The following is a 26997-nucleotide window of genomic DNA, read 5'->3' on the forward strand; positions in this document are numbered from 1 at the left end:
TACTCCTGGAATACCACTGAGGAACCTCTGAGCTCCCGGAAGAACCTCGCAGGCCCTTGGGGGCCGCCAGCGACACCTCGTGGCAGACAAAGCAACCACAGTTAAACATCCCCTCTCCCTTGGAGAGCTGAGCTGCGTTTCTGATCTTCTGTCCTCTAAGTACACAAGCACATGTACCCAGAACCCACCCACCGTGCTTAAGGGAGATTACAACATTATCAAATTCCCATGCAGCAGGGGCTGTGCTCAGTTTTTGCAACATGTTCTCTCACCTAATCAGAACAACCACCTTATGGGGTGGATGCTATTGATATTACCCCTGTTTCAGAGATGAGCAAACTGAAGTTCACGACCACTGATGCTCATGAATAGGGAGGTTGGGAAGAAGCCTGTTCTAATCTAACAGATCGGGTTTCATAGTCCCGTAATTTGAGTATTCAACAACGTAGCCTCCTTCCTGCTTCAAAATGGTGCAGCTGGGTACTGTGGACTATGTACAAACACAGAGTCCTGGAGAAGCATTGCAGGTATTAATTTTCTGTGTCCCCCCTTTCATCTCGTAGGCAGCTGCCTTCTAATCACACTTTTGTTATTCACAGCAGTAAATCACACCTCCCTGTTCACAGATTCCTAACTCCAAATGAATACATTTAAGACCGTACTTCAGCAAGACTGCATGGTTTAGAAAATAGATTCCATTGAATTTGAAATAATAAACTTGCTACTAACATATTACCTTCTGCTTAAGAAAGTCAAAGCTTATCCGCGCTGGGTTCATTTGCCAGCCATTTCAGAGACTTTTTATACATGTATAACTCAGGAATAAAATTATAGTATTACCTGCAAAGGTTTTTCAAGGTCTCCGATTGCCAATTTTTTAAAAAAATTTTTGCAGCTCAGACATTGACTTCTGCTGCATGTCAAGTGTGCTTTTCGTGGGCTTCCACCACCTGTCAATCATCCCGAGTCCTTAATTAGGGCTCTTCCAAGGAGGCTCTGACATCCCAGAGAGTGATGCTTCCACACGGCTCCTCACCCTCTTTCCCGAATTAAAAACCATGTCAGCAGACCGGTCAAAGAGGCACTTGCAACTTCTTGGGGAGAGATTTTTAAAGGACAGGTTTTTAATGTACAGGTAGGGGGATGGAGTGAGCTTTGGGAATGCTGAGTCCTCAGAAGCAGGGTGGTAGAAACTTGCTGTACTGACAAAGTGGCGTCCAGAGCCGCACTCCAGCCAACAGCAGCTAAATGTTGTTCTGATGATTCTGTGGGGCTGAGAAGTTATAGGTGTTGCCTCCTGAAAAGCACTACTCAGCAAAAACAGCACCGGACACTGCTGAAAGGGCTTCCAAGCACCAGCTGTGTCCACAGCTGCTCATCTCCCAACTTCCCTGATGAACCAGCATTCTTGTTTTGGGCAAGGATTGCTCCACGTTGCCTCCGATTCAGAAAAGGCAATGGGATTCAAGGAAGGGATGGGAGCAGAAGGTAACAAAGGGCAGGCGGGGCTAGCTGGATAGGGAGAGAATAGTTTATAGTAGGAAGAACATGATGCCAGGACCGAGGGGAGGGAGATTGCTTTCTTACTGGAATGATGCCCTGGTTTCTGGAGACCATGACTGAAAAAGTCAAAGCATCTGGATGCCACCCCAGAGGGGTGTGGTCCTTGCCCCATCCAGTCTTTTTGGAACCCTAACTCAACTGGCCCCATTTCTCTCTTCTTTTATGGGAAATGGGTGGGTGGCAACCCTCATCCCTGTTGCACCTGGCCCCACTCTACAACTCGACAACGCAGTTTCCTGCTCTGCTGTGACCCCGCCTCCAAGCACCGGAGACTCGTGCCGCTCAGGCCCTGCTCCTGGGGCAGGCAGGAGGAGAGGGCTCCCATCTTCCTGCCGTGGCACCCCAGGGGCTACCTCCTCTCTGTCACTGCCTCTGAACTTCAGACTCACAGATAGTTTTACCCCAAACAAAATATTTCCCAGCGAATGGATCAATACTCTGAATCTTAGATGTCCTAGAATTATATCAGGGCCTCAAAAACTAGGGTGACTGTTATCATTTCTGAGAATGAAGGGGCACTATTATTAGCATGCCAAGACAACAGGCATAAACTCAGACAAACGGGGCATATGTTCATTCTCTCAAAAACCGGCCACTCTAAGCTTTGAGATTTATAAGCGTCTCTGTGGGGAAGCAAGTGTCTCAATTTAAGGGACACATCCTTGGGGTCCCCACGGTGTCGAGCTTCCTTGTGAGTCCAGAAGCCTGGCATGGTTCAGCCAGATAGCAGGTGACTTTCCCACCTCCCTGAAGGTCCCTCTCTTCCAGAGAATGAGAGGCCTTCACTTTCCTGTTCTTGTCCAAGAGTCGATCTCTGTGTGGAGGCCTGTCACCCCCTACGGTCCCCTCTTCTTTCTCAGGAGCTCTCCGGAACCACTGCCCCAGCGGCAGAGTGGCCCCGATTTCTGCACCCAGAATGCATCTGCAAGGTTTGTCTCTTCTCGGTGGGAGACTCAGACTAGAACATACACTGATGTAAGCGTTTCTGGGTGAGTTTGATGCTTGCAGAGACAACAGGATCTGACATTTAGATCAGAAGTCACCAGGTCCTCTTTCTGGGAAAGGCAAAGAACAAGAGGACTGCAGGGAAGAGAGTATAATCAAATTCTATATATGAAACAAAATAGCAGTTTCTAAAATGCTGGACATGCCAAACAGCCAAACACCTGCTCCTGAAACTATATGGGTGTCTTTGAAGATTTCTTTATAACTGAGGCGAATGCACGTGGTGGGGGGAGGAGGAGTGCGGGGACTAAGGGTAGACGTAGACCAGTAGATTTTTTTTTTAACAAGGAGAATTCAGAGTCTACAAGCATGGTTTCCAGAGCTTAATGATGTAAAAATTCAAAACAGAATTTCTGCTACAGTTTCAGCTGTCAAAAAACCATGCAGTTATATGAGCGAGGACCCGAAGGGAACAGAAAAAAATGAAATATTCAGATTATAGGTGTGGCAGGGGGTGAAGTTGGCTTTCTCTATTTCTTCTTCTCCTATTACAGGAGCTATAACATTGTGAATAATTCAAGGGAATGCAGCATTCTCTAACACTAGGCGCTTCAAAAAGAAAAGAAGTCCATTTATGCGGCAAGAGTAGGCCCGACAGCAGGTGCTCACGGCTCCTCCTGGGGCTCAGCCAGGGGTAGAGCACCTTCCCCATGCAAGCAAGAGCTACAGGGCAGGACCGGGTGTCCCCAGTCCCTAGAGACACCTTCACAGTGTGATAGTAACACTACCAGAGCCTCCCATGTGGGAGACCCAAGGCAGACCCCACCACTGTCCACCAGAGCCAGACCAGTGTCTCCTTGTCTCTTTCGAGGCCATCACACCAGAAGGAAGGGCTGAACCTTCATTGCTCTACTTCCTTGTAGGATCAAGCAGAGCCATTACTGTGTCTTACATTGGTAGAAACATTTAATTAGACAAAACCTTCTCTGGCTGAATCCCAGGGAGCTTGACAAGTGTAATTCTTGAATCATGCTACGTCTTGGGTCAAACTGTAGTCACTCTTTGAACGCTGGCCTGGACTTTATTTGGGGGTGAAGACTAACAGCTGAAACCTCTTGGACCTTTTCCAGGTAGACCTTCCAAGAACTCTGTGGGCTGGGAGAGGCTCTCAGTCCTTCCAGACACATCTTTGCTTTCAGGTTCTTTAAAAATATCGATAAGAAGAGGGTGGTTGGGCTATGGACACTGGGGAGGGTATGTGCTATGGTGTGTGCTGTGAAGTGTGTAAACCTGGTGACTTACAGACCTGTACTCCTGGGGTTAATAATACATTATAAGTTAATGAAAAATTTTAAAAAATAATAAATAAAACATTTCAAATGGAAAAAAATATCTATCGATAAGAAATGATGGCTGTACCAGGTACTAAGTGAGCAAGTCCGTACCTGACCTTGTTTATTCCCCTCCAGGACGCCACGCCCTCTGTCTTCCATCTATTCCAACTCCCGCGCTTCCCCAAATGCAGAGCTCTGGGGGAAGAAGCACAATAAATATCCCCACTTCGTAGAGGCAGGAGAAGGAGCTCGGATGAAGAAACTTGCCCAGATCGCATTCAGGATTGGGCTCCAAAGCCCGTACTGGTCAGCAATATGCTTCTGTTGCCTCGCGTAAAATAAAAGACCTGCGGTCAATCATTGGAGTGTTGAAGGTTTTTGTGTTTGGTTTTTTTTTTTGAGTTGTTTCTTTTAATCTCCAGAAACTCCAGACCTGGAAGGGACCAAGAGCTGATTATTGTAAGTCTCCTTTCTTTAAAGAAGAAACCGTCACCTCTGAACCCTTGAATCAATTGAGGTCTGAAAGAATGAGGTATTGTGATTAGCCAGGTCAGCTGCTGGGCTCAGGCTGGGGACAGCGAGGAGGAGGGGGAGAATCCCTTGTCAACACAAAGGAAATGTGAGAAAATGGTGCTGGGCGGCTCCAATTCATGGTTGCTGGCGTCTGCGGGTTAGCCTGGGCCCAGAATCTCCATGCGTGCCCATTTGTTATTTCTTAGGGAAGGAAAGTGATTACCTATCCCCACCCCTGGGATGGCTCACCCCGCATAATCTGAGTCTATAAATAAAGCCGGTCACCTCCATCAGACAGCTAAGTCTTCATCTAGCTTAACATATTAAATAGCAACAAGGCTAAAAAAGAAACACGGGGAAAGCTGGTGCCAGTCCTCTGATTCAGCGTGTTACTCACCAGCCCTGTGACTAGGCATCTCCACCAGCCACCGAACACCGGCCCACCTGGGTTATTCTGCCGCAAGAACCTAGGAATCAGGATTACAGTCCACAAAAGAAGTGTCTCTTCCGCAGCCCAGGTGGCTCCCTTTAAGATCATAGTAATGATAGCTAACAACCCGAGCATGTACCACAGGCCAGACCCTGCACTCTATGCTTTGCTGAGCCACTCTATTTAAAATGTATAGTGACCCTGTGAGGTAATGGCCATGACTGGGAGCATCCCCATTCTACAACAGTAAGGCTTCTCGAAGCTGGGCTGGTAATCCTGGGTTTGGCTCTCCGGATCTGTTCTGTTTCCTTCTCTGCGCTGCTCTGTGTGCTGGGAGATGGGCCTCTGTGACTGTATCAGCAGGGCCTTTTTGACATGGGTCTGGCTGAGTTGGACTAGTGGGAGGCAGTGGCTTGAGGTGGGAAGCCAGGAGAAGAAAAGAATATGGGCATTTCTCCCCTCACGCTCACCACCACCACCCCCACCCTGCTGCCTCCTCTGTCCCTGCCTGGTCTGTTTGAGCAGTGGCTGCTTTCCTCTCCCAGGGCCTTACCTCTCTCTGGTCCCGTGGGCCCCCAGCCACACGACAGCCCTTCCCAGGGTTCAGGGAACTCTGTTCCTTTCTCTTGTCCCTTCAGGCAGAAAGGTGACAATGATTTTCCCCGTGGTTAGTCGCTGGGGGTTTTACCAATCCCTCACAGGTTACCTTAACCTTTCTACACCCCAAAAGTAATCCTTGTTAAACTCTTTGCTTAAATTCCTTGAGTGTGCTGTCTCATTCCTGCCAGGACCCTGGCTGAGGCAGAAACTGAATTTCTTGCTCAAGTTAGCACAACTAAATATGGTAAAGCTGGGATTAGGAATCTTGGCAGTCTCCAGAACTCACACTTGAAACCACTATCTCCTGTGGTTTAATACCAGATAAGGCCACCAGTGGCAAGGAAGGGAGTCCAGCTCCTGATTTCAAATCTTCAGTCCTTTCCCAGACACGGTCCCCTAGGCAAACATGGTTCATATTCAGGCTATGTCCTGGACCTCGTTTTTCTCCCCAGACTGTCAGAGTCTCAGCCACGTTCCCCTGAATGGTCAAGGCCGCTGTGAGAACGACCTGGCCAGAGCTTAGTCAGGCCAAGCCCATTCTCTCGCGTCACCAACAGGCAGCCCGACTCATGGTTCTGTGGGATCCAGGTGAGGCCACTGCACTCTGCCGGCCACTCTGCTGTCCTCCCCCTTCCACACCCTGGGGAAGACCAGATCACCAGCAGCACCTTGGTGGGTTCCCTTCTCTCCCTGTCTCTGAACTCCCGCTTCAGCTGCAATGACCCGCTTTCTGTCCCCACTGTCCTCCCATATCCTATCATGAGTCCTGGGTCCCAGGAACCTCAAAGCAGAACTTAGTCTTACACTGGATTTCACACTTCTTCACAGGGGCTGTGTATTTAGTAGACTTTTCACTGAAGCAGTGCAAACAACTTCAATCAAACCTTCAACATCCTTCTCTTTAAGGCGACTTTGGACATTCTAGCACCATGAACCTGTCACTGGCTGCTTCTCCCCAAACATGCCACTGTCATGCCCTCTTTTCTCTTCCCCTTCTCTGTCTGTTCTCCTCTTCTCAAGAATAAAGTGCAAACGGGGCACCTGGCTGGCTCAGTGGGTTAAAGCCTCTGCCTTCAGCTCAGGTCATGATCCTGGGGTCCTGGGACCGAGCCCTGCATTGAGCCCCGCATTGAGCCCCGCATTGAGCCTCACATCGGGATCTCTGCTCGGCAGGGAGCCTGCTTCTTCCCACCCCTGCCCCCCACCACCCACCTGCCTCTCTGCCTATTTGTGATCGCTCTCTGTCAAATAAATAAATAAATAATCTTAAAAAAAAAAAAAAAGAATAAAGCGCAAAGTTGGCAGTTTAATTGTCTTTCCGCCCCCCCCCCCAACAATTTATTTATTTTTAACCAGCCTCTGGGCCCAGTGTGGGGCTTGAACTCACAACCCTGAGATCAAGAGTTGCATACTCTACCGACTAAGCCTACTAGGAGCCCCTGCCTTCTTTCTTGCTATGGCTCCTGCACCTTCTTCAACCCAGAGCAGTTTTCAATGCATTTGCTTTAACAAAACTCCCTCCGTAAGAAAAATTCTGGGAGCAGCTGCTAAGTCGGTGGTCACTATGTCACACGTCAAGGTAGAGAGCCACGTCTGTGGTGCAGCCTGGAGAAAGGTGTGCACGATCTCACTGTGAGCAAAGAGCATGAATTGTGAAGTCCTCCGAAGGTGAAAAAACACCAGCGAGGCTGGTAGAAAGCAAAGAGCCCAGGATTTGGCCCAGAGACCTGGTCGGTGCCCATCTCTTCCCCTAAGTAGCTATGGAATCAGGCCAGCTGCGTCCTCTTTCTAAGAGCTCATTCCTGCCAACTTTGAGCGGCATCTACTAAATCAGTGGTTCTCAAAGTGTGGTCCTAAGACCAGCTGCATCAGCACCACCTGGGAACTTGTTAGAAATGCAGGTTCCCGGGCCCCACGAAGACCTACTAGACCACAGTCGGATGGTAGGACTCAGTCTTCTGTGGTCTAAGCAGCCCTCCAGATGGTTCTAGTGCACATTAAAGCTTAAGAACTTTTGTTCTCAAATATCATTCTCAAGCTGTTCTCTCACTAGCCTCCTTGTAGGGTGCCCTTTGGGGGCTATTTCTCGCGTCCTCCCCCAAAGAGTCCAGAACCCTCAGACTCTCTTTACTCCCCTTCCAGAAACATGGCAGGTTCTTAAGACATTTGCATCTGTTCTGTCTGTTGCCTCAAATGCCCTTCGCAGTGGCGTTTTCCCCCTCTTTCGGGTGGTCTCACTATATAGAGAAAGAGCCCCCTAATAGTCTTTTATCCCAACATACTATGGATTTCCTTTATAATATCAATTATCTTCTATTATCATTTCATTTGCATAGTTTTGGTCTCTCTTTCCCCACTAAAATGTGAGCTCTGGAAGCAGTGACCATGTCTACTTTATTCCCTGTATCCCCAGAACTTAGCAGTGTGCCCACCTGGCCAAGCAGTCCAACAGAACTTTCTGTGCTGATGGAAATTTCTATACCCACTCTGTCCAGTATGGTAGTCTCTAGACACAGGAGGCTACTTAAGCACTTGAATAAGGCCAGTATGACTGAGAAACTGAATTTTAATTTTTAATTTCATTTTAATTCATTTAAATTTCAGTAGCCACATGCAACTACTTCCTACCATAATGAATGGCTCCAGGCACTCCAAAAATAAAAGTGCACCAGATAGTTGAATGAATCCCTTTTCAAAAGCCCTAAGAATGTTATTAAAAATCTTTTCATTGATTTGTAAAAATACTTTCATGGACTTCAATTCATACAACTACCTTACCTGCTAAAAATTTCTGTTTCATGGTGTTTTAGGTAGAAACCGTCTTCTTCGTTTTGATGAAATTATTTTTCTAGTTATCACCAGCAATCTGGCAGAAATTTAGCGGGCAGTGAGAAGAAAAGGTAGAAATTAGACATGTTAAATTCATCTTGAAGGTAAAATTGAGTCATTCCTTTCCTAAGAGCTTTGGGGTGACAGACCAGAAGGGATGATCAGCGATCTCTTTCTACCTTCGACAGGTCTTGCTTACAACCCCGGCAAGGATGCATATCACTTCTAGAACCACTGCGGATAGAGCAGACTGGGTCTCCCCTTTGGCAGAGGAAATGTGGAAAGGTGAAATGGAAAAAATACAATCAAAAGTACTTGGATTACAACATATCTTAGAAAGTCACTTAACCTCTCTGAGCCTCCACTTCCTGCTCTATAAAATGGAGATAATAGTGCCCCCTCGAATGGGTAAATAGGTCACATTCGTGGTGCGCAGAATGCCTTCGCTCTCTTCTTTCATGGCCCAAAATGTAACAAGTCCCAGGAGAAACCTGCCTGCTGGAAAGGTTGTTTCCTCTCTCTGAAATACTCCTACCCTCCATACTTTTTGAACATAGTCAGTCTTCAACTAACCTTACCCTCACCCTGTTTTGCATGTCTCTTTGTCTTTAAGACTTAGGTATGTAATTTTACATTTGGGGGAATATCCATCATTATTTTGGTTAGTACTGGGTGGTTGGAAATACTGTAAAATCCCCTTTATCCAATGTCCTGGAATATATCCACAGCCCAAACTTCCTTTTCTTGAAAATAAAGGAGTTAGGCTAAAAATGAGGTCCAAGGATGCTTTCAGCTCTAAAATTGCTATATCCTTGAGTTAGAGTTTCTCACAAGGAAGCATGTGGCCTAAATGCGTCATCTTCATCATTAGAGATATCATAGTACTAAATGGGCTCTGATCTCCTGAAATACTCCTGCAGTTCAAGAACAGATCCCAGTTTCCTCCTTTGCTTTGTACCCATAATCCTACCTTCCCTCTCACTGTCTTCATCTGGGCTCTCCCGAAAACAGAACCCAAGACAAAGCCTTAAATGAAGCAGTTTGTTTGAAAACATGATCTCAGGGAATAGGAGAAGGCAGAGGAGTGAAAAGTGAAAGAGGGACAGGATTCTCAAGGATGTTTAATAGGTTGGCCATCGTTGCAGTTGACTAGAAGCCTCTCCCAGCAGATCACCAAGGAGCCCTGATAATGCAACTCCCAAAGAGGAAGCATTTATCTATCAACACTCATCCCCACTGGCCAAAGGTGACTCTACAGATGCCAACCCCCCCATATGTGTGAGTCGCCCATACCTGAGAGTGGATCTGATTCCCCAGTTGTGGTGTCAGGACACTCCAGCATCAGATAAATGAGAAAGCCAAGCACAACGCTTGTTCCCATCAAGTTGCTGGGAACAGCAAAGCTGTTTGATCATGCAAAGCTGATCAAAGTCTGCACAGGCCTGGTGACCACAGAAAAGGCATAAGCAGGAAGATCTGGACAGAATATGTCACTGGATACAATCCATGTCTCATGCTTGTTTGTGCCTCTCTTTAAATTCACTCTATCATAGTACCCTTCAAGCTGTCAGTCAGCCATAATCTCTGCAAAAATGGTTGCCATTGTTATATCTTCCTCCATCTCCCATGTGGATCACTCCCACCCTTGGCCAGCATCCTGGCTGGTCTAGGTTGCTTGCTTGGAGGGTGACCTTGGGTATGAGAATTTCAGCCCAATAAACAGATGACCCTCCTAAAACACTATCAATAGAGGCATTGCTGGCTTTCACAAGATTCCTTGTGTTGATGGTGGACTGACTTGACCCAATCATTTTCCTCATTTTCTTATTTCAAAGCTTCCAATGCAGTCTAAAAACACCAGCCAACTCAATCCTTACAACCACCATAACTCCCATAGGGCTTACAGACCACAGCCATCACACAACTTCTACTAGCCCCCCATCCCAATCCACCACAGCTAAGAGTCTTAGTCACTGAGATGCTGCTGGCCAGGTATCAGCACTCCACCTACCACTAAGAAGAGGGTCCTTATGATCTCTGTCCAGGGAGGAATCACACTCCAAAATTCCAGTCCCGGCTGTTGCAGCCTGGGTTTCCCAAAAGCAGAACCTGAGACAAAGTCTTGTATGCCGGTTGCAGCAAAATAGGAAAAGAAGAAAGAATACAAGGATGGGTTCTCAAGGCACACTGCAGTGGACAACCCAGCACTCCATCCTAAGAGACACTCTGAGGAGCCCTTGTGAATGAATCTGAGACTTAGCCACATAAGCAATGAATGGTGGGAGACTTCACTCATCAGTCTCCAACCCCGTCGGCTAAGGCCCGCTGGATTAGTTTCCAGGTCGTCCACGTGTGAGTGCAGGGCAAGACCCCACAGCAACACATACCAGGACATAGAAACAAACCACGGCAGGAAGAGAGGTGGGCAGTGCGTGCCAGGAATGAGGTACTGTCAGCCTGCACCCCCACAACCTGGGGAATCCTGTGCAGAACTGACCGCTGCTGCAGGGGTTGTCATAAACGCTAGGACCCGGAGTGACACAGGAGGGTCCGATACAGCCCCTCCAAGATGGTCTTAGGTTCCAGTTTGCCCAGCAGCATCCCTGTTTTGCCGATTGCCCCATCATAATTATTAAATGTCCCCTTTTGCTCTCAAATGTGTCCCAGTTCAAATCATAAAGATATGGTTACTTTGCTCTTTCTTTCTCTCTCTCTCTCTCTCTCACACACACACACACACACACACACACTTTAAGAAGCACACACACAAAAATTCCCACCAGAATTATGTTTTCATACTGGTTTTTTCTTCTTCTTCTTCTTTTTTTTTTTTTTTTTTTTTTTTTTTGTATTTTTTCTACTGCCCTCTGAAGAAAAGTCTCTGGATAGAATGTACTTTGTCTTTATTGAAGCAAATGGAACCAAAGAAACCACCTTCTACTAATTCTTTAACTGAGGAATAGATCCTACTCCACACTGATTTTTTTTTAATATTTTTTATTTTTTCATTTGAGAGAGAGAGAGAGCACAAGCAGGGGAAGGGATAGAGGGAGAGGGAGAAGCAGGCTCCCCGCTGAGAAAGGAGCTGGATGTGGGGCTCGATCCCAGAACCTGGAGATCATGACCTGAGCCAAAGGCAGACACTCAACCATCTGAGCCACCCAGGAGCCCCCATTTTATTTTAATATCCTTACTTTAACAAAGTAGTGCATTGCACAAGTCCAATCTGAACAATAATCCTCTTTTGAGTTAGAAAAATCATGTTAAGCAATGCAAAGTACCATATCCATAGGCAAAAGCCTTGTGGATCTAGAAACCAAGAGTATTTCAACATAGCACATTCTCAACTTTTAAAATGTGGCGGCTGTTTTACTAGGACAGATTTTCTCATGACATCCCATACGTCTCACATCACAAATACTGTTTTTATTTCAGAACCAAACATATGTATTTGCAAGCTATACAATTATTTTAGATCACTGCGATAAATCTGAATTTACTTACTCAAGAACTGCAAACGATTTTTCCAATAAATGATAGACGCTAATTCCAAACACTTTTGAATAACTGGATTGTCTGTTGAACACTACTTACTGAAGCAAGGTGTTTATATGGCCCCAGGCATTCATTCAATGATTTCCGGATGTATTTTAATATGTAGTCTTCTTCTTTCTGGGCTCCTCACCTTGAAGCCCTTGGGAGATGGAGCATCTACCTTGTATGGACTGAATGTATGTCCATACATACAAAAATGTATATGTTGAATCTCTTACTCCCAGTGTGATGGTTATTAGGAAGTGGGGCCTTAAGGAAATAATTGGGTTTCCATTAGGCCATAAAAGTGGAGTGCCCATGATGGGCTTAGCGACCCTAGAAGGAGACAGAGAGAGACACTAGAGCTCTCTCTCTCTCATTACCAGGAGAGGATACAGCAAAAAGGCAGGCATCCGTGAGCCAGAAAGAAGGTTCTCAGCAGAACCCACCAGGCTAGCATCTGCATCTTGGACTCGCCAGCCTCTAGAATTTTTAGAAATGACTGTTGCCATTTAAGCCACCGGTCTACAGTATTTTGTTACATCAGCCCAAAGTGACAGGTACTACCCCAAAGCCAATATTCACTGTGGGCTGATATAATAAAAATTGAATACTTTAAAAATTGAGGCAAAATGATGGCCAGAGTGCAGTGTAGTTTCCGCAGCATGGAAAAATAATCAACACAATGGTTATTAGAGGTCTTGTTATATATTTCTATTGCCAGGATCATGATTTGCTGCAAGTGAGAGCTCCGTCATCTGTAGAGTCACGGGTAACCGAGGGTGCCTACCTCATTGAGTTTTAGTATGAATTCAGTGAGTTTTCCCTTGTAAAGCATTAAGCACAGCATTCATCCCACAGCAACAGCTCAGTAAATGTTCGTGATTTTATTATCCATAAATAGAAATAAATGTGAATCGCGCTCACATTTTTTTAGTTCACATTTTATTCTCCTAGCATAAAACTCACCTATCTAATAAGACCCCAGAACTGAACTTTAAAAAGATCCTTGTGGTCTAGAGTAGAAAATAAGACCTCAATTCATTTATTTGCAAGACATTTTCCCAGCTGCTTTTGGTGGACTCCTGACCTTGAGCACGAACAGAAATGTTTCCTGAAGAGCGCCGTCTTCCTGGTGAAGATTCAGTCAAGGTTCGCCAAGTGCTTACGCCATTCTATTTTCATCTAGTAACACCTAATGAACAAGAATCCACTTTGATAACCAAAGAAAATATTATTAGAATAAAGCTCATGGGGCCTTATTGTGTGCCTTATTTAATCTCATATCCTACTCTGTGCAAGAAATTTGGAGGGTATGAGCTAGTGGAAACATTTATAAAGGTCTTGGGCAAATGGACAGCCAGGCTCCATTAACTGTTTTTAAAGGCACCTAAAATTTTAGGAAGACATGGAGAGGGAATGTGAAAAGCTGAGATTTCTCTTTGTAACAATGAGAGAAGAAACCAATGGGCGTAACAGTGAACATTTGCCCATTTAACCTTAGCCAAGTGAAATCAAATAAAGAAGATACGTGTGCACTATAATGAATGACACAAAAACACAAATTAAATTCAAGAGAATTGAACTGAACCATTCAGGTCGCTGTTAGTCAATTTAGGTCATTACAGCAAGTATATTCTTTCCCGTTATTTCTCACACTACCACCTAGTATCTACACTCACGGTAATTCAGTCTTACCTCTAATTATAAACGCTCACAACCTTCGCTTTGGCAGCAAAGGCAAAGAGAGGAAGGTCTTCTCCAATCCCTCAGAGTGCAGGGATGTGATATTAGCCTATGGGCATTGTGTTTACAGAGACATTTCCCTTTTCAACTCTCGTTTCATTTACATCATACATAAGTGTCTTAAGGTAACTGGACAGTCACAGACAGTCAAATACCAAATAAATCTGAATGAGAAAAAAACAGCTTATTCATTCAAATACAACCTTGGGATTTTTCACAAGCCCTTTTCCTTTTCTTTTTTTCTTCTTTTTTTTTTTTTCTTAAGTAGGCTCTTCTCGGGGCTTGAAATCACAATCCTGCCATCAAGACCTGAGCTGAGCTTGAGAGTCGGATACTTAATCGACTGAGCCACCCAGACGCCCCTCCTCTTTACATCTTTTAAACAGCCATGAAAAACTGTAGCTCTAGGGAGGTAGCAAGATAGCATGTAAATTATCATCCTGCTTTTGTGTACAAATGAAAGCAGGTATACAGAACATAGCATAAACACACAGAGAAAAAGACGAGAAATATACAGCCCAAAATGTTCCCCAATCGTTGTCTCTGGGGAGTGGGACTGAAGTGATCATTATTTTTTTTTCTCGTGCTTTTCTGCATTTCCTCAATCCTACATTGTTGCCCTGAGCCCTCCAGAATCCAGCCTTGGGTTGACATGGCAACCCTGGAATACATGCTTTATTTTTCATCTGCTAAATAAGGAAGATTAACCACTTGATGATCACCCATGACAAGTGTCAAAAGTTCACAGAAGCCTCTCAGCACCAGGAGACAGAGCTTGCCTCCCTCCAAGGCTGCACCCAACCCCCCAACGTATCCTCACACAGAGCAGCCTTCGAAGAAGACTGTTGGGCTTGTTTTCAAGAAAAACAAGATCCTACGGAGTGGGCTGGTGTGGGTGGGAAAACTGGAGGAAGGTGCTCGAAGGGTACAAACTTCCAGTTATAAGATAAGTAAGTCCTAGAGACGTAATGTTCCACAGGATGACTATAGTTACCATGGTTGTGTGGTGTACTTGGAAGTTGCAAAGACCCTAAAAGTTCTCATCACAAGGAGAACACATTTTTTGATGACTATGTGAGGAGATAGCTGTTAACTGAACTTATTGGGGTAATCACTTCCCAGCATGTGTTTAACCAAAATACACTGGAAACTTACACAGGGCTGTAAGTCAACTCTATCTCAGTAAAACTGGAAAAAAAAATTAGAAAGCCATTATATAGGCATAAAATGCATAAAGTTGGTTCTTATGAACTAAAAAAAAAAACATAAAAATTAATAAAAAACCAAGATCCACAGCTTTGGTTCCCATGTCAACAAATAAGAAACCTACTAATCTTTTCCAACCAAGAGAGGCAGCCAGATCGTAGATCATAATTCATACCTAGGGCTCAACCAAAGTAATATAATCCCTTAAAGGTATTTGGAGCTTTTCCAGGATGTTTTCCTTTAAGTTTTATTAAATTTAAAATTATGTCTTTGGAGCCTCTTATTAAAAATTTCACAGAATGACCACAAACTTATATACACTGTGTAGAAAGTTAAAGCAGCCTACACATTTTTTGGCAGCCATGTAAGTTAATTTCTTTCAGCCTGGCTATGCTGGGATAACACAGGGCAGTCTTCCAGAAGCCAGGACCCTAGACACCATGATATCTGGAGAGCCTCAAAAGTGCCATGACCACGGTCAGCTTTAACCACTGTCTCTTCCCTCATCTCCACATCTAATTAACTCCTGAATCCTTCTGCTTCCCTGCTCTGAACACCTCTCAGAGCCATCCTCCCCTCCATTCACTCCTGCAGTCTTGGTCCAGGTCAAAGTCATCTCTCACCAGTCCCTAACTGGTGTCCCTGACTCTACTTTAACCTTGCCAATCCAGTCTTCCCATGCACTCCACCCTGATCACACCACTTCCCAGCATAAGATATTTCCACGCCTCTAAATGCCCTCAAAATAAAGTCCTAATTCCTTGATACAACCAAGTAGGCTCTTTGGGATCAGCCTCATATTTTGTACTGCGTGTGTCCCCCGTACTCCAACACTCAACTCCCTAATATACTGAGCACTCCAGGCATACTTAACTCCTTGATCTCTCACCACTGACTTTTCCATGATCTCTCACTTCTGGCTTCTGCACATGAGGTTCCCTGGCTGGAGGACCCCCATTCCATTCCCCTCTTTACCTCACTAACCCCGACTCAGCTCCCTGGTTCAGATGTGATACTTCTGGCTCTAGAGAAACCCTGCCAATCGTGGAAGGGTTAGATGCTCCTTTTCTGGATCTCATCCTGCCCCTTTATAAAAAGGCCCATTTATTTCTCCCTCACTCGTTCATTACCTCTTTCTGGTCATGGACTGCTCACCTTGCTTCCCCAGCTCTTAAGACACTGCCAGATACATAAAAGACATTGAGTAAATACTGATTAATAAAAACCAATAACATCACAGTGCTCTTGGTTTGCCAAACATAGACTCTCTAAGCATCCTCTGTCTCCCTGACACAGGCCTTTGGGGGATGGAACCATGCAATTGTAGAACCATTACAGATTTCTCCTTTCCCTTATCTCTTACACAAAGAAGGAAATGAGGGAAACTGATCATTGGAGATTTTGTACCAAAATTCTTTTTTGGAAGATAAAGGGCTTGAATCATCTGGTATCCAAACGTCTTTCTGTTTCTGGGAAAACTGGACTTACACCTTCCTACATGTATATTTTAGTCCATTTGATCATGAAGACATTGGCAACCATGTGAACTCCATGCCTATGCTATGAGGCATAAAACTGGAGAAATGTTTCAAATGCTATTGGTCCCCCTCCTTTATTTTGCTGGAAATTAGGAAGAAAAGGTGGAGATGCATAGTACACTGTTAATAAAAGCCCCAGGGTCCTAACCCGATATCAGGTTCAGTCTTTGAAGACCAGAGTAAATGACCACCTCAAGGGTAATAAAAGAACCCAAGTGAGCACTCCATTAGCCTTCCATTCTGCTTGTATGTACCCTGTTCCCATACCTAGAAACTCTGAGAAGGGGGAGAAAGAAAAAAAAAGGATTTTCTCTCTTTAGTCAATTCTTCTGTTTCTACTCCTTCTCAGTTCCTCCATTCTTATTGCACAAAATGTTATACCTCTCAACAAAATCAATATTAAACTTCAGATCTGGAGAACGCAGTCTTAGAATGAGCATGTATATCGTCTATTACAAATTATGAGTGGTCATTATTTGTATTATTGCTCCTGTTGCTTCTCGAGAAAGATCTTTGCTTTAATAAATGGAAGATTTGAGAAGGTTTTTTCTTTTAAACTCCAATTTTGTTTTGTGTTTTTAAGCATACTAGAAAGAAGGAGCATAGGATTGGCCTCTTTGTAGTTTTGCTGCTGTTTCCTGGAGGAAATTTCTTTCTTCTTTCTTCCTTCCTCCCTTCTTTCCTCTCCTTTATCCTGCATCCACATAGCAGAAATTTAAGCTAATTAATAGGGAATTAGATGCATCGATTACCCAAAAGAGGGTAATTACAATGCATTTGTATAGCTAACAGTGGCTTCCAAAGTAAATGCGGTAGAACTTGAGCAACAGAATTATGTTTCCAGCTACGTTGACTGCCAAAATTGATCATTAGCAGAGCAAACAGACCCCAGAAAGGTCTGCGTCTTCTAGGGGAAGCTAAACATACAAATAAGGAGCTTTTATTAGGTCAGCACTATTATTTGGTTTTCAAATGATTTCCTATTCCTAGAGATTTATACTCAGTTATTTGAACTCTGTGTAATTAAGAGAGATATTTAACTGAGCTTAAGGTTACTTAAAGTAACCAGCTCCTTTAGTCTCATCGATCTCGGGCTTCAATCCCCTCCCACTCGTGTCCATTCTACCTGGTGTAGAACTTCCTTTGAGGGAAAGGATGAAAACAAATTTAGATTCAGGGCCCCTTCCCCCACGAATAGTCTGCCTCATTTGTCTTTTTCTCCTTGAGTCTCCTTTATCATTTTTGAAGCATCAGTCCACTAGGCCTGTATCAGGCCAGTAAGCCTCGTCTAGCTCATTCCAGCGTTTTGTGCCTTGTTTATATCTGCATTGCATCAAGATTTTTCTTCCATCTTCTTCTACTCACACTTCTTCCCTTGCAACCATACCTTCACATACCCTACAAAGTAGAGACTTCTTTTCCAACAGATTTCCCTGTAGTCATAACAAAGCCTATCTTGCCAGAAGGCCACGCAGCTAAAAACTTGTACCAGACAATATACCTGACTCCCCAGAGCTGCTTTTTGGCAGCTGATAGAAACAGTGGTCGTTCATATCCACAGAAATCATGATGCCTGTGGATGATCTGAGACTTCTCTCCCCAAGTGGTGTGTATGATCCCAAATAAGGGGTTTCACCTGGATAGCCACATGAAGGAGGTATCTGGAGGAGTCCGGAGAGAAGCACCAGACATTCAGAATGTTCTATGTTGCTCTACCTCATTTTCTGTTATTTCTGTAATGTTTGACTTTTAGGTCTTAGATTAAAAATAAAAATGAAATACAGAATAAGCTTTGATTGACGATGCTAAAACTGCTTTAAACGTGTTCTAAGATGGTACTTTAAAATTTCCCCCACAACACTGTTGACCTATGTGAGATGCAGGTACTTTAAGAAATGTCTCTGGAAAACTGTATCTGAGGCAGTTTATGAGCTGAAGCCAAGGCTAAAGCATTGCTAAGGGAATCTGTTTCCCTGGGATACTAATTAACTCCAAATATTGCATATAAATTAAGCCAGCAGCTACTGAAAGAAGCAACTTACAGGAGAGGAAAATCTGAATGGGTTTAAAAGAAAAGTACTACCTTCTGATTAGAGAAAAAGGCATCAGGGACATGGGAGGAATAATTTTCCTTCTGACCCAACATTCTATTTTCTTTCTAGAACCTTCTACCCTTTACTCTTTCCTTTTGTTTTCCTTTCTCCACATTGGCAGGTGTGATTTATTGGATCACTGACTAGGGAAAGGGTTTCTTCCCCAAGAAGACCTGTGCTCCCTTGTCTCTTTAATAAGGAAGCTGTTCTCTAGATAGGGGCCCTCCTGGGTCTACTCTCTAACTCCTGGGTATAAGAATCGCAAACTCCTCCCTGGAGATTCTGACTCAGTGTGTCTAGGGCAGGGCCTTGGAATCTGTGTGTTGCCCAATTATGGCTCTTAGGAGCCAAAGTCTGGGAAACACTGCCTCCCCCTCTAAGAATAAGACACAGTCCCTGCCCCCGCACTGGGGCATGTGCAGGTGTGAGGGGGTTAATACGGTTCAGAAGGGAAGTTGTTAGCCACTGAAGCCTGCAGCTTATAGCACCCCTGCCAGACAGCTTTCCTTGTTTTGCTGCTAAATGGCTTAAGCTTAGTTGTTAGAATCAAGAGTTGCCTTTTTTTATTTTCAATGTGCAAATAGGAGATAAATCCCTTATTTTAGGTAAACCTACTGCTGCCTGACTTCCTACTTTTAATTGGACTACAGTATAACCACTCACTAGCCAGCACCTTCTCAGGGGGCAACACCCCTAATCTTGGGTTTTGTTTTGAACATGACGACCTTTTCTGATCCTCTCAATAACTTCAGCCAAGTTCATCCAAGGCAGGGAGGAAAACGGTCAAAATAAACACATCCATGGGACCTCCACCAACCCAGGTGTTGAAATGGGTTTGTACAGAAATACACTGTGATCTAAGTCATCTCCTTTTCTTGTAACAGTCACCTGTTACAAGACACAAGACCTGTTACAGGACTACACAGACATTTCTGTTGAGGCCTAAAGGCACATGCATGTTATCCCCATAGCCTTCTGGAATAAATGAAAAGAGTGTCCATTATTTGTGGCTTTATCCCTCTACAGTTTGAAAGTTCAACCGCTTAGGCATGATCTAGTTAAAACTACAGACTATGAGTAGCCCGAGGCATTAATAGCCACCAGCATCGCCCATGTGTTGCTGAATGAAATAGCCTATTGTGGGTTTGCTATAAATAGCTTGTCAAGAATACAGAAACAGTAACACCACATCATGCCCACCTCCCCTAACCTTAGGAACACTTACAGCAAGGGGCTGCTCTAAGAAAAGGCGAACATACCCTATGCAATAGCAGAATGTCTCTGCTCATGAAATTAGAAGTTACTTCTGAATGTCATGGCTCTGAATTTTAATTTTCAAACTTGACCTTGAGCTTATTTATAGTTACTTCCATTTGATTGTACAGAGCCTCTCACTTCTCCTGACCAATTTCACACATTTGCTTACATCTCTTAGCCAAAAAAAAAAAAAAAAATTAATTGATGAAAACATTCTTGTAAGCCAGTTATCATTCAAGAATGGATTCCAGAAAGGTTTCTCTATTAGTTCTCTAGAGGTGATACTTAAATTTATGTGGCTGCGAAGGAAATCATGAGGTAGGAGAGGAAAGACCTCGTGTACGAGGGAAGTTAGTAAGGCATCGTTCATTTAACAAAGACAGAAATTCATGTGAAATGGTCCTTGGCCAATCAACTACAGCTGACTCTTGAACAACACAGGGGTTCAGGGTGTCAAACCCCTGTACAGCTGAAAATCCACATATAAATTTTGACTCCCCAAAAACTCTACTAAGAGCCTACCATTGACCAGAAGCCTTACTGATAACATAAACAGCCAATGAACATATACCTCATATGTAATGTGTTTTATATACTGTGTTCTTATAATCAGTCAGCTAGAGAAAAGAAAATGCTAAGAAAATCACAAGGAAAAGAAAACCCGTTTACAGTACTGTACTGTCTTGAAAAAAATCCACACAGAAGTGGACCCATGCAGCACAGAGTCCCATGTTGTTCAAGGGTCTTCTGTATTTCCTTAGAATCTTTGTTTTAAAGGACTCTGAAACGTCAATGCTTCCTGCAAAGTATGGGGAAGGGCACTGAGTTGATGATAGGGATACACAGTTTTGAGTCCAAGGGGGTTCTTGTCCTGAATGGTCCTGGGGATACTTTTGGATAATCATTTCCCTTCTCTCCTTCAGTTCTCTCTCCAGTCAAATGGAAGAAAAAAATATATATATGTCCTACCCCATACAGAAGCTCTGAGGAATGACTGTGCAGCTTGCCTCCAATACAGTAGATCAGGCTCCAAGGGATGTGAATGAGTTCTCCATGTGTCAAGCGCTAAGGACAGGGTTACCAGGAACCTTTAGTCTTCTATGAAATGAGCCAAGTCTTTACCTAAAAATTCAACTCAAATACCCATATTCAAAAGATAGGGCAAGGACTTTCATTCCAAAAGAAATGAGAAATGATCTAGTATAGGCCAACATCCCCAAAAACGGGATGCCGTGAGAAAGGCTGGGACTCTGGCCACTGAGGCTGCATCTACCACAGAACGTCCGTCTTCCCATTAAAGCCAACTAAGAACCAATGGTGGCTCCATCATTCCATGGCCAAGACCCCAGAAGTAGCAAAACAAGGTTCTGAATAATTCACAATAGTGAATGGTAGACAGGAATGCTCTGAGAGCTTACCTACCTCATCTTCTTCTTGATTTCTTGCTTCTTTCTTCTTGCAAAGTCAAATGATACACAAAAAGAATGCCTCTTAGTGATAAACATGTAAGCATCTATTGATACGTCTGTCAGAGTCAATTATACTATCAAGAAAGCAAGTTTACATTAAGACCGAGAGTCCATTTAATGTGTTATTTCTGGTGCATTTTTTTTGCTGCCGTGAATGAGAATAAGATAGAAGATGTAAAATAATAAAACTGGGAGACCGGAGCATAGAATGCAAGATAGATACAAATCTACACATAACCCTAATGCACCGAGAGATCTTCTGGACAAAGAAGGTTTCGTTCCAACTTGCTGCTTGTTTTGATGCAAATGTAGGATGCACCGTGACCCAGAAGCCTACAGCCTCCAGTGCGTCCAATGCAGTCATCATGAGCTATTCTCTGTTAGGATTTTGATTTCAGAGTCAACGTACGACCTGGCAGCAATAATCATTATGCTTAGTGCAGGTAAACCAAGGAAAAGGTCCTTTGGAAAAATACAAAATATTTACCTAGAAACTCCTAGTGAACCACACTGTGTGCTGCATACTGATGAGTGGTAGCCTATGGTTCTGGAAAATTCACTACGGAAGAAAAACAAACACGGCCCTATTACAGTAAGGCTACAGCATATGCCTTTGGAGCTCAGGACAAGAGAAATCTACTACTGCCCGGCAGAAAATGAGCCCAGTGGCCTGACAGCATTGATGTGGCAGGCTGCCTTTCTTCTTTTGTCCCCAAAATAAACAATAAAATAATAAGACAGGTGAATATCCCAGGGAAACTCCCATCCGATTCAAAACTCATCTTCAGAGCTGTCGGCTAAGAGCATGACTCGGTCTTGCATGCTGTTGAATTCTCTCTGCTGGAGAAAGAAAAACAGAAGAGCGTTAAGCCCTTTCTGCTGCAGAGCAAAACTGGAAAACAAGCCCCTTGAAAAGGCATCCCACCAGAGGCTGCGGCAGCGGCTGCTAAGGCAAACCACAGGGCGTGTCAATACCGTTCCTGCCTCATTAAGCCCCGTGTGCTTTATTAAGCAAATCAGCAAAGCAATGCATGTTCTGAAATGGCTGAGGTTTTGCTGTTGTGGTCTCCATACCTTTCTTTTATGCCTTTTGAAGCCGTTTCTCCTTCGGCGATTCATAACCTTAATGCTGTAGAGAGCTCCCAAGATGAACAAGGCACCGGCTATCCCGACCCCTACAGGAACCAGCATCCCAGACATGTAGCCGGCCTGCACGGAAAAGGAGGCGTCCATTAGGAGGCTGCATTGACCGTAGCCCGGTTTCTCCTTTCTGCCAGATGGCAGCAGGCCTTTAAATACCTGGAATTCTCCTACTTGCTCTGTCATAAAATAGCACCTAGAATAAAGGTACCTTTTAAGGAGAAGGCAAGAGACAGAACAGTAGGACTATTTGGGGAAAGTTCAAGTACTGAAATTAATCACCCGGACCTCGTGGCACCTAGAGCCGCTTGCTCATGCACATTTGTCAACATCAGGTTTTGGTGGCAGAAGTATAATTTGTATCCAAGATGGATGAAGTAAGCTTCTGAGAATGCCAAGACTATTAAAATGCTATAAATCGGAAATATCAGCCAGAGACAAACTCCAAGGGGGCCGAGGGTGGGGGAGGGGGGAGCCTTGAGACTGGTGGCCTGCAATCTCAGCTGCTTTACAGTAAGAAAGGGAAGAGGAAGGATGCTTGGTGCTGGGGGCACAGGCAGAAAAGACAAGGAGGGGAGAGGGTGTACACATAAGGTGGCATTTATAGGAAAGGAGAATCTGCCCAGTGGACAAGAACAAAGTTGGGGCTTGGGAGGGAATTCTGAGCATCCCCAGCCCCCAAAGGAAAGAAGTAGCGGAGTAAGGTGGAAAGATCACTACCAGCAACAGTGGCACTTCCAAAAGAACCTGGAGGTCTCTGGTATCTGCTGCGTCTCCAATGTCCCCAAGGTGTCTCTATGGATACGTTGGTTCTAAGTGAGCACCATCATGTCCATACACCCCTCGGCTTAAGTAAGTAGCTCCAGATCTTCCCAAGCTCAGGGGAAGGCCATCATCCTAAAGGTACTCCCTGCATCTTGGCCAATATGACACCTCAGCGTCACAGCATCATGTACTCACCTGGAGCCCTTTCACAGAAAAACATGACCCTGGTTTGCCCTTGAAGAAGGCCCCTGCTAGAAGCCTACCCAGACAAAATACGTAAAAAATTAAAATTTTTAGGTTTTAGAGGGTCATTATGCGGGGGTGGGGAGGAACCCACAAGTCTGTTCATTTGTTTGACTATTTCTAACATTTCTAATATAGGACAAACTATTTCAAGTACCTTTCAGGATGAGCCAAAATCTGAGAGGGACATAGAATAAAGTTTTTTTAAAAAGTGCTGAAGTGTGCAGACTGTGATGCTTTCCCAGCGTTTCCAAGAGTAAATCAGAGGATTACACGAGCCCTTCTACAATTGCAGCTCCCCCTCCCATGCACACAGCCAGCTCACTCACTGGTTCTGTTTTCCAGAGTCTTGTGTTAGGGCAGAACATGGAAATTTTTCCATTAATTTGAGAACAATAGCATTGTTCATCAGCATACTAAGTGTTTTTCTCCAAGAAACAAAGCCCAGTCACTTTTCAACAAATTAATATGCTTTGCAGAAACCCAAACTTTTTCTGAAGTTCTTCCAGATCTACTTAAGGGCTTATAAAACTGTAATTTTCCATGTGGGAAAATACTGGACAAGAGCAAAGTTTTGGTACTCTCATAAGAGCTGTGAATATATTGCTTTAAAACCACCATTCCCAACACATGGAAACAAATGTACGTATTGAAATATGATCAACTTTAGGCCCCGTAGATTAGACTCGAAAGAGGTGTACATCAGAGGATGATACTTGAGCTGTTGGAAGTTTGGCTTGATCAATCTCTGTGTGGGTCTCCTTGTGCTGTGTAACTTCTCTCCACACCCAAGAGCATGACTATTCCAACATGTGTCACTCTTTCTCATACTTCTTATTTACACATTTAGATTTCTAGTTTCTAGAGCTTTAAGTGGAAGATGGAGAGGAGAACTGAGTTGGGGGAAACCGGAGGGGGAGACAAACCATGAGAGACTGTGGACTCTGAGAAACAAACTGATTTTGGAGGGGAGGTGGGTTGGGGGTTGGGTGAGCCTGGTGGTGGATATTAAGGAGGGCATGTATTGCATGGAGCACTGGGTGAGGTGCATAAACAATGAATTACGGATTAATGAAAAAAAATTAATTTAAATTTTTTTTTAAATCATGCAGATTTCACCAAAATTCAATTAATCTCTCTCTCCCCTCTTTTGTTCCCTCGTGTGTGTGTGTGTGTGTGTGTGTGTGTGTGTGTGCTTCCTGTGTTGGAAATTATAGTTAAAATATGCGATCCAAAAAAATAAAAATAGAAAATAAAAGATGCGATCCAAGTAACCTCTCTTCTTCCAATATATTTTAACCATTCTTCTTTCAACACTAATGGAGAAGAGGATCTTCTTTTAGAATTGGCCATGACTGGAGCACCTAGGTGGCTTAATCAGTTAAGTGTCTACCTTCACCTCAGGTCATGATCCCAGGGTCCTGGGATCAAGCCCCAAGTCGGGCTCCCAGCTCAGTGGGGAGTCTCCTTGTTCCTCTACCCCTCACCTCCCCCAACTCAGGCTCATGCGCTCTCTCTCATAAATAAATTAAATATTCAAAAAAAAAAAAAGAATTTCCCATGACTTGTTTCCTACACAGATGAAAACAAATAAGACCCATGAACATATTTTCTAAGTTATAAACCCTGCCTAGGGCCTCTTCTCTGGTCAGAATCATTGGACGTTCAAGTATCTGCACAGATAACAGCCTGAGGACATAGTACACCTGTGTATACTCCGAGTGAGAATGCATAACTTGAGTCTCATCATGAGGAAACACACAATAAACCTAAAATGAAGACTATTCTATTTTTTTAAAAGACTATATTTTTTTGAAAGTCAGTGTCATGAAAGACAAAAGATGGCTATAAAAATGTTCAAGAATATAGGAAAATAACGAATCATGACAACTAAATGTGTTACATGACCCTAGACTAGATCCTATACTGGAGAAGAAAAATGCTTTTAGAAAGGTATTTTGAGTCTGTCGAAAAAAACTGAAGTATGGATGCCAGATTTGATAAAAAGTACTGTATCAATGTTAAATGCACTCAAGCTGTACCATGTCTGCTAATGGAATATTCCCATTTGTAGGAAATATACACTAACGCATTTGGAGTAAAAGCACCATGGTATATGCAACTTATTCTCAAATAGTTCAGAATTTAAAAAAAAAAAAAAAAAAAAAGGACGCAGAGATGGGCAGACAGACCAGCAAATGATAAACCAAATGGGGTAAAATATTATAAACAAGTACATCTGGGTAAAAGGTATGAGACATTCTTTGTACCTTTTCTTCTATCTTTTTTTTTCTTGTAAACCTGAAAATAGTTCCAAATAAAAAAGTTTTGCATTTTTATTTTTTTTATTTTTTTTTAAAGATTTTTTTTATTTATTCATTTGACAGAGAGAGAGATCACAAGTAGGCAGAGAGGCAGGCAGAGAGAGAGGAAGGGAAGCAGGCTCCCTGCGGAGCAGAGAGCCCGATGCGGGGCTCGATCCCAGGACCCTGAGATCATGACCTGAGCCGAAGGCAGCGGCTTAATCCACTGAGCCACCCAGGCGCCCCAGTTTTGCATTTTTAAAGTAGATTGTAAATCAAAATATGACTAGATATAGTTAATTTTAGTTTGTGTTAGTGTTAGGTTTTTGTTGGCTTTGTATTACATTCATGAGAAAGGTATCCTTCCTTCTTAGGATAATGTATTGGTTCAGAAACATCTTTTTTCAAGAAAAGTATAAGAAAGCCTAAAAATGCGCTGTCTAAAGTCTGCTGAGTTAGGACAATGCACTTGTATTGCTTTGCAATAGTGGCTCTCAGACTTGAGCATCTATCAAAATTGCCAGCAAGACTTGTTGAAACAGACTACTGGGCCCCGTTCCCGGAGTTTCTGCCTCAGTAGGTATACTGTGGGGCCCAAGAATTATATTTCTAGCAAGTTCCCAGGTGATGCTGATGCTGCTGGTCCAGACCACACTTGAGAATCAGCACTATTCAATATAGTCTGGATCATCCATTTTCTGGTTTATTTCCTAAAACTAGAAGAAACAGAATGATCTTGGTGACATAACAACAGGGTTGGTCTTTATGACCCAACTAAAGTTGCTATGCATCTCAATTTTGAGAAACATTTTAGATGTTGAAAAGACATACCAAGAGGTAGCCAAGTTAGGATTTGCCTAACAAGCATGACTAACTTGGACTTTAAGTTGGAAAGAAGAGTAATGATGGAATGAGTACAGGGGCTGACCCTCAGTGGCCATTCACCTCTTCTTCCAGAGCAGAACCTCCCATTTCAGCTGGTCTCAGAGTAACAATCACTGCTCCCTGACTTCTGTGCAGCTGGCCTTGATCTATCGCACTCAGAAGAGAAAACATTAATGGCAGGTACAGCTTCCCAACATGCTCTTCAAGAGGGGAGCACAGCCTTTATCCCCCATGTTTTGAGAATGAGAGTGCCTTTATCTTCCCTTTTAAGAGAGAACAGGTGTCTTTGCCTTCCCTTTTCCTCCATCCCCTGGCTACAATTTGGACCTAGCTGGAACTGCCATCCAGGACCTTTAGGTCACCTTGAATAGAAGGCTTGGGAATGAAGATGACAAATGGTGGAGCATCAAATACAAGGAGCCCGAGCCCCTGTCACAGTGTTGCTCCCCATTAATCCTTGACTGCTATCTCCAGACTCATAAATGAGAGACAAACTTCTATCTTGGTTAAGCCACTGTCATTGGGGTTCGCTGTCATTCATAGCTGATCTTAATCCTAGCTTAAACCTAGCAGAAGGAGAGGGAGAAACAGACTCCCTGCTGAG

At 43.8% G+C, this 26997-nt stretch overlaps 1 protein-coding gene across 1 annotated transcript in view; it reads right to left on the reverse strand.

Annotated features, from left to right (window-relative positions):
• Positions 1 to 11618: 11618 nt before the first annotated feature.
• The window catches only part of ARMH4 (armadillo like helical domain containing 4), a 125124-nt gene continuing 109745 nt past the window's right edge, over positions 11619 to 26997 (reverse strand). The window contains exons 7-8 of the mRNA XM_046009572.1: positions 22132 to 22266; positions 11619 to 21897 (exon numbers count right to left, since the gene is read on the reverse strand). Coding sequence (XP_045865528.1) covers positions 21829 to 21897; positions 22132 to 22266 — 204 coding nt within the window. The 3' untranslated portion in view covers positions 11619 to 21828. The remainder of the gene's footprint in view (positions 21898 to 22131; positions 22267 to 26997) is intronic.

This window comes from Meles meles, chromosome 6 (assembly GCF_922984935.1).
Source record: "Meles meles chromosome 6, mMelMel3.1 paternal haplotype, whole genome shotgun sequence".
NCBI classification, from domain to species: domain Eukaryota; kingdom Metazoa; phylum Chordata; class Mammalia; order Carnivora; family Mustelidae; genus Meles; species Meles meles.